This window comes from Panthera tigris, chromosome D1, assembly GCF_018350195.1.
Source record: "Panthera tigris isolate Pti1 chromosome D1, P.tigris_Pti1_mat1.1, whole genome shotgun sequence".
NCBI lineage: Eukaryota > Metazoa > Chordata > Mammalia > Carnivora > Felidae > Panthera > Panthera tigris.
Genome location: NC_056669.1, coordinates 10,304,340 through 10,311,841, shown reverse-complemented (window position 1 = coordinate 10,311,841; position 7,502 = coordinate 10,304,340). Strand labels below are relative to the sequence as shown.

The 7,502-nt window shown below is 41.7% G+C and overlaps 1 protein-coding gene across 1 annotated transcript; it reads right to left on the bottom strand.

The window, feature by feature from the left end:
* Positions 1-5: 5 nt before the first annotated feature.
* PTS (6-pyruvoyltetrahydropterin synthase) lies at positions 6-6,640 on the bottom strand. Its single transcript, XM_042957883.1, has 6 exons — positions 6,529-6,640; positions 4,723-4,802; positions 3,507-3,529; positions 3,086-3,142; positions 1,106-1,176; positions 6-912 (listed from the first exon to the last, which is right to left on the bottom strand). The coding sequence occupies exons 1-6, from the start codon at positions 6,615-6,617 to the stop codon at positions 789-791; spliced, it is 444 nt and encodes a 147-aa protein (XP_042813817.1). The 5' UTR covers positions 6,618-6,640; the 3' UTR covers positions 6-788.
* Between the last annotated feature and the right edge of the window lie 862 nt (positions 6,641-7,502).

Genomic DNA, 7,502 nt, shown 5'->3' with positions numbered 1-7,502 from the left:
ATATCCTTTTCATGTTGATTATTTTAATAGGATTTAATACATATGATTATTCTTCAGGTTTCTGAATTAAAATTGTTCAGGTGGCCATAAGGTCTGGAAACATAGACAACTATACATAATAAATAGTTTACTGATATTCCAATAAATGTTCAATGAATGTCCTGTTCCTCACTAGCAATTCATAGTTCAACAAGCTGTGCAAAACTGCCTTGAACAGTGTGCACTAAACTGGTATTTCCATCAATCCTTGTATATGCACTTACAATGCATCACCTAAAGTGATTGTATGCCTTATTTTCACTGAATAATCTTGTGCCCTTAGCACACCTGAGAAGTAATCAAGAAGTGTATGTTGTCTGTTTCCGGACTATGTGGACACCTATATATATTTTTTTTAAGCTTCACCTACTGTAAGTCTTACAAACATTTTTGCCATTCATATTTATACCAAGGAAAAAATGAATACTAAAAAATGAGATAATGGAAAAACAAAAATTGATTTATTTTGCTTTTAAATTCCACACCATAACATTTTACTGAAAATGAAGTGATTTTTAATCTATAAAGGATTCTCTAAATGACACTCAGAATGTCTTTAACAAATTTTGTTTTAAAATATATTTGAATACACAACAGGTCTTACACACAATGATTTCAATAAATGAGGCACCAGAACACAAGGTGAAGCTCTAACAATTCTGTGATGACTTTTTAATAGTTCAAGAGGATAAAGACCTTTTTCAAATGTGGAAAGAAATTAATCTTTCTACAGTATGAACTCCTAAAAGCTACTCTCCTTTATAGACGACAACATTATTGTCAGTTTCATATACTTTTACTTTATAAAGAACTCCCATAGGAAGAAATTTCTGGAGGTTTTCCCAGATATATACAGCTACATTTTCTGTCGTGCTGTAGGAAAAAAAGGAAAGAAGATCAAAGGCAAATGAACAAAATTTCATGTTTGATATTTACAGAGAATAGAAATTCTGGATTTAAAAAATAGTGTTAAAATAAAACTTCAGGACCACCTACCAGTCAGATAAAATGTTAACAGCAATTCTTCTTTCCTACTATTTACATAAGGCAAGATGGTCACACTCACCTTACAATATCTGCAAAGTATGGCACATCTAGATCCAGATTCTTATGATCAAGGGGCTTCATAATTGCCTCCTGTAGATAAAACAAAGGAAAAATATCACTGGTTCCGTTTATGACTCAAATTCCAAAGTGTTCTATCTTTGCCTCTAGAAGCCTTACCTTATCAGTTAGTCACTAACTCAGTGCTTGTAAGGACTCCATCTGTGTCTCACAAAATAAAGCTTAAAGTTGGAAAATGAAGCAAGGCCCAAATCTCCATAATGACTGGTTCTCCTCATTACTAAATGCAAAGATGTAAGAAATCAAAACGTACAGGAAAATTCACTGCAGCTTTCTTGTAACCAGCCATAGTGATTCAGAATTCAGTTTAACACTTCGTGAATTCTGTCTAAAAATTACCAAAAATACTTCTCCATATAGTCTTAGCTTCAGCACAATGCCACAAGGTCATCAGGACGAGGATCCAGTGAGGGTTACATTTTATAAAGCCGACTGAGAATGAAATTATGTAAGTAGTTCTAAATTTCTGCTATGAGGAGTAATTTAAGAATTATCTTGGACTCTTAGAGGAGAAAAAATATAAATATATAAAGACCGTTGCTTCCTAATGCTTATATATATTAACATAACGTTTTCCCTTGTTGGTGGCAAGAATAGCAATTGCCTTATTCTTTCTAACTTTTTACTTTTAGCTAAGGTACAAAATGCAAACATTTGTGAAACAATCTAATTTTCCAGTGGTATGGTTCCAAGAAGGGTACATTAATAATAACAGCAATCATTTTTTGAGCAAAACCAGAACCATATGAAAAAGAGTTAAGCCTTAAGCCAAACAGCCTTTAAAACAGATCAAATTAAGGGCAGTTCCACATGGACATCAAGAAAATAAATACTGTTTCCTATTCAATTCCAGTGCGGGTCCCAACTTTCCCACTGAAGCTTCTTCCACAGGCCCCATCTAACTTTATTACATGCCATGATGAGTTACTTCTACTAAGGGGACCATGTGGTGTCCCTCGGGTACACAAAAGTGGCGAAGAGTATAGAGAACCTGTCTTCCAGTATTTGGCCATCCGCATGCATGAGACGCCTCAAATTTCCCATACTGCTGTCTTGTATTGTACAACACTCTGTGTATATATTTTAAATCTCCAGTAAATGCAAAAACTCTGTCTTTATAGCTTTCCTAATGTACTCAGAACACATTGCTGTTTGTTCATTCCCTGAATCTCTTAATCATTTTATCCAACTGAAACTTACTGAGCACCTAGTATTCTTTGTCTCCTAGAAAAAGTCATGTTAGCATTCTCTGGGTAAAGGCTGTGTCTCACTCATCTTTGTACCCTTGATGCTTAGTTCAAAGACTTATGCGGAGTAGGCAAACTTGCTGAATATATGAATGATAAGTAATATGGAAGAAATGATGATCATTAGTAGCATTTTTATAAGACAGATATCGGATTTCAGAACAAGAATAAGAAGCAGAGGTTAAGAGTGGAACTGAACAGACAGGTGACATGGTATAATAACAAAACCAAAGCTGAGTTGAAGGGAGTCCACTCCCAACTTTGTAAAAGACTAACCACACAACCTAAAGCAAGTTCAGCCTCTCTCAATCCAGGGAATGAAGAAGTTGGTTGAGATCATCTCTAAGGCTTCTGACACTGCAGGACTTCTATAACGATACAGTCAGCAAGTCCTTCATTGAACTCCTGTTATGTGATCCCTGTTAACTGGAGGAAATCAGGATATGGCAGCAGGGAATACAAGATGAGCATGTTACAGGTATTCCTATCACTGCAATTCAACTGTGACTTATTTCCTTTAAATCACCCAAACACCTTTAGAAAAATATGAGAGTAGTTCCTCCAACTACTCCTCCAATTCTGCTCACAAGGTCATGGAACCTCTGAAGATACTTAGTTGGGAAAGTAAAAAGGGGGGCCATCAAATATACTTAGAGGACCCAACATGACATTACCTCCATGTACTCTTTGAGGTCGGTCATATTCATAACCATGCCTGTAACAGGATCAATCTGAAGAATAAACAAAGGTGAATATTAGTATGATATGCTTTTCATATTTAAACCTCTGCTAAGTTATTAAAGGCTGTACAATGTGCAGAAATCGCGTCCACATCTGCCTTCATCTCTGAGACAATCACCAGGTGCTCCAGGTATCCATTTTATGGTACCACTGATCTTCTATCTGTCCACATATAGCAGATTAAAGATAACCCTTTGGGAGAGGAAAGGTCTGGAATGACAGCAGCTCACCATACACAAAGGCCAACAATGAAGCAATATTGATTTGAACAGAATTTTTCGACACAGAATCCATCATGTTGGCTGAGAAGGCCCAGCAATCTGCGCAAAGCACACAGATATTTTCAGCACGTACCTCTCCATGAACTGTCACCACAACTATGGGAAAGAAAACAGAATACCAAAAAACCACATGAATTTCAACAGATAACACCCAAGCACAAGTTAGCAACATAAATTAAGTATTAGATCTCTGCCCTACAAAACTCTATATTTTCCCTAAGACAGCTGGTCTTTTAGTTAACATCTTTATTAATGAAAGCAAGACTCAACCAAGACAGAGAGGCTTAGCAGGAGCTTTGGCCAAAGGCAGAAAGGGTGTAAATTCTATTTATGAGGTTGAGGCACTGGGTAGGAATGTCCACTAGGTAGGATGGAGATGCCGCTTGATCACTGCCTGTAAAAGCAGAGTATGTACAGAAAGAAGTCCAGCTACACACCGAGGTGGCCCAATGCTGGGTGGTACCTTTCTGAGCAAGCAAAACCACTAATGGGCCTAAAATTCTGATGCCTTTACTGACACAAACATATCCAGTTTACGGTAATGCTCTGTAAGTTAACGAAGCATTTGAAAAATGATGCTCAGAGTGTTTTACAATTTAATAACATATATTTTTTTTTCAGCTCTGTGCAAACGCCATTAGGTATTATGTGATAAGAGAGCAAACTAAGAATAACAAATATCATAGATCAAGAGGCAGTAACTAAACTAGAAAGTCTGATCTTCTGACACCTTTTCTAATCTTTTTACTCTACCATACTATATGCCATGATATGCAATGGCTTACGTAGCTGTTTTTTGAGATACCGGCTTTATCTCAAAAAATCGCATCTCTCATACCTGTTTAGAGCATAAATTGTTTTCTTGGAACATTGCTGGCAAAGTTTTAGACCCAAGTTATTTTCCTTCCATATAGCAGGTTCCTAACCAGTATCTCCCTTTTGTCTGTCATTATTTACTCAAAGAATACGGTGTAATTTTAACGTTAGCCTCAACAATACCTAATTAGGAGGAAACGTGGTGCCAAAAAAATCTCATTATGTACACTAAGGCCAAGGATAAAAAATATTATTTAAACCATTCATTATCTCTAACACAGCAGATACAAGGTAAAATTTAAGACACATCCAACCAAGACAACAGATTTTTTTCATTCTGAACTTCCATGTAACTGCATATTCAAGGCTCAAGATATTCATGCTTTGCCCATAAGGTTTCTGACTCGTTAGGACTATATTTGCCGATTACATCCTTATTGAAAGGGCTAAAATTTCATCACCTTTTCCCTCACCTTTATAATTGTGCCCATGGCCATTTGGATTGTTGCATTTCCCATACAGTTTCAAGTTTTCTTCGTTACTCAGACATTTGCTGAAAAAAAAAAAAAAATCAACACGTCACAAGTTCAGATACCTTCTCTGTTCCCTACATTATTTGCTCTAGCTTTTGAAAAGCTTCACAATTTATTATTACTTTAGCTCACCAAATGGAGAGTCATAAATCATTCTGATTTCATTATTCAGCTGTCAGGAACCAGTGTATGCCCCTTAATTAGGCTACTGTACCATATAAATTAGCATAAACAAAGTCCACACCCTCATTCCACAGTAAGACTCCAACTGATCTGCTCAAGGCCCTTCTATTTTTCAACTCCCCAAGCATTTACTGGGTACCTATTACATTCTAGGCATGGATTGAATGAAGCAAGGACATACAATCATAAAAGATGCCTGTCCTCACGTGGTTTAAAACCTCATTTCTCCTTAAAAATAATTACGTGACCTACTGCGGCTCCTCTTTAACACCCTTGCATTATAACGCCTTACTTAACTACTGCCACAAACAACGTCACCAATCCATTGAGGGGTATTCAGATTAGGTGAAACTTTAAAATTACAATACCCAGCTGTTCTTCCAGGCAGAAGACAATTTTCATTCTTAAATTTTTTCCAAGTTTATTTATTTTTGAGAGAGACGGAGAGAGCGCACGCGCACAAGTGGGATAAGGGATAGAGAGAGGGGGAGACACAGAATCTGAAGCAGACTCCAGGCTCTGAACTGTCCGCACAGAGCGGGACTGGGGACTGGAATCCCAACGGTGAGATCGAGACCTGAGCGGTGGGCTGATGCTTAACCCACTGAGCCACCCAGGGGCCCCCAGGAAACAATTTTCTTCACGAATTTTTACTCCACCTGTCCAATCGTTCATGCATCTTCAACGAGGCCTCCTATGTGAACGCCCTATTATACCACCCCTTCCTTTTTGAGACCCTCTTTGTTATTTTCCCCCATTCCCTCCTGCTCACCCACTGACATTTAGAATGCTACAGTTCACAAAGCTTTTGCACAAAATTCCCTCCCTGTGTCCTCCACAAGATTGGCCAGATGGCGCGCTCCGGACAGAAGGCGAGGACAGGTGAGTGTTGATCGCTGCTGCCTAACACAACACCTGTCACCTGACAAGCTGGCCAAATACCTGCCCAGTAAACGAACGGATGACCCTTGTTAGAAATGATTATCCTCGTTTCACAGCCCGGGAAACGTTATGCTGAGAGCGGGACTTGCTAAGGAGAGGCAAAACGCGCCTCGACAACAACTCCTCGGTGCGTTCAAGCAGTCGTGAATGCTCTGGGTTCAAATCCCTGTCACGCTCCCTGTTCTCAGAGCTGCCTCAACGAAAGGGATCGCCTGGGTTCACGACATCCGTGAACAGTGGGTAAACTTGCGTTGTCGTAGCTGTACTGGCTACGTGGCTAGCGCTCCTGGCACCTCGGAGCAGCTCACTTTTACGGAATGTTCACCACGTGCCTGGCACTGTGTCACCTGAGCACTGTGTCACTGCTCCGACTGTCGCAGCAACCCCTCGCGCTCTACTGGGGTATGTGAGGAACCCCGAAGTTGCTCCAAGACTCGGAGCCAGCGAGGAAGCCTGCGCGGTCCGCTCCGCGTGCCACCGCGCCCACGGCCTCCTCCGCTGGACTCCAGCTGCCACCGTCACGCGGTCGCCAGGGAAGCAGGGAGCGCGCCTCGGTTCGCACACCTGCGCTCCCGCGCCCGAGCCCCGCCCCCCTGCGTGGGCACTGTGGGCACACCCCACCTGTGGAGCCGGTGGGTCGCGCTGAAGGAGACGAGGCGGGACAGTCGCGCCCAGCGGCGACCGCCCACGCCCGCGCCAGCCGCGCTCATCGCGTTGCCTCCCGGTTCGGTTCGCCGCGGGGATAGGCCGAGCGTTCCGCGGCTGCGCAGTGCGGCCGGCGCCCTGGGACGTGCTCTCGGCTCCGCGCTGCGGCTGGCTCCCTCTGCTGGCCCGGAGGCAGTAAAGCGTCCCGTCCCGTCAGTCTCTTGGACAGCAAGAGCGGGGATAAGGTAGGTAAACCTACCAGCAGTCAGGAAACGTGGGTGAGGTCTCAGTGTCTTTCGTTCCAAGGTCTGCTCAGCCTCAGGCCACTTCGGGCCGTGAGGGTCAGCCTGGCCACACTGCATACTGGAAGGACCTCTGTGACATGCTCCTCGCACTCACTTCTAGAAAGCCCTGGCTATAATAACCTCCCCTGGCTGGTTACTCAGAGGTGGGCCTCAAGGCCAACCTACTTAAAAGGGAGCGGGAATTTCAGGGCACATGTAGGAGCACTTGACTTTCATAAATGACATTACCTTTGGACTGTTTGTAAAGATTCTTCTTACTAAGGGAAATTCTCAAGCTTTCCTTACCATCCACACACATGCATAAAACCATTTATCACAGTGTGAACACATGCAGTCATGAACACACACATTAGCAATTCTCTGTCCTATGTTGACACTTCCGGAGTAAACGGATCATGTTTCCCCACATCTACTTATAAGGAGTATCCACACTACTTAACAGTTCCAGGAAGTGTTCCAGGAAGGATAGATTAAATCATGAGAGTAACAGGCATACAGGCCCCAAATCGTGATTTCTTTCAAATGTCTCCTGTCTCCAGCTCCATACTCTTCTTCTGCATTATCATGTAGCCAAACATTTTTAGTATGTTTTCAAATATTTTTATTATATCCCCCAGTGGGCTGTAAAAACGTCAAAGAATTAAA

Bases quoted from the DNA above. Each gene is read 5' to 3' on its own strand.
- PTS (XM_042957883.1), bottom strand. From the start codon at position 6,617: ATGAGCGCGGCTGGCGCGGGCGTGGGCGGTCGCCGCTGGGCGCGACTG. The intron at 4,803-6,528 runs GTGGGGTGTGCC...TTTTTTTTTCAG, and splicing joins GCGACCCACCGGCTCCACAG to CAAATGTCTGAGTAACGAAG. The intron at 1,177-3,085 runs GTAATGTCATGT...TTTTATCTACAG, and splicing joins ACCTCAAAGAGTACATGGAG to GAGGCAATTATGAAGCCCCT.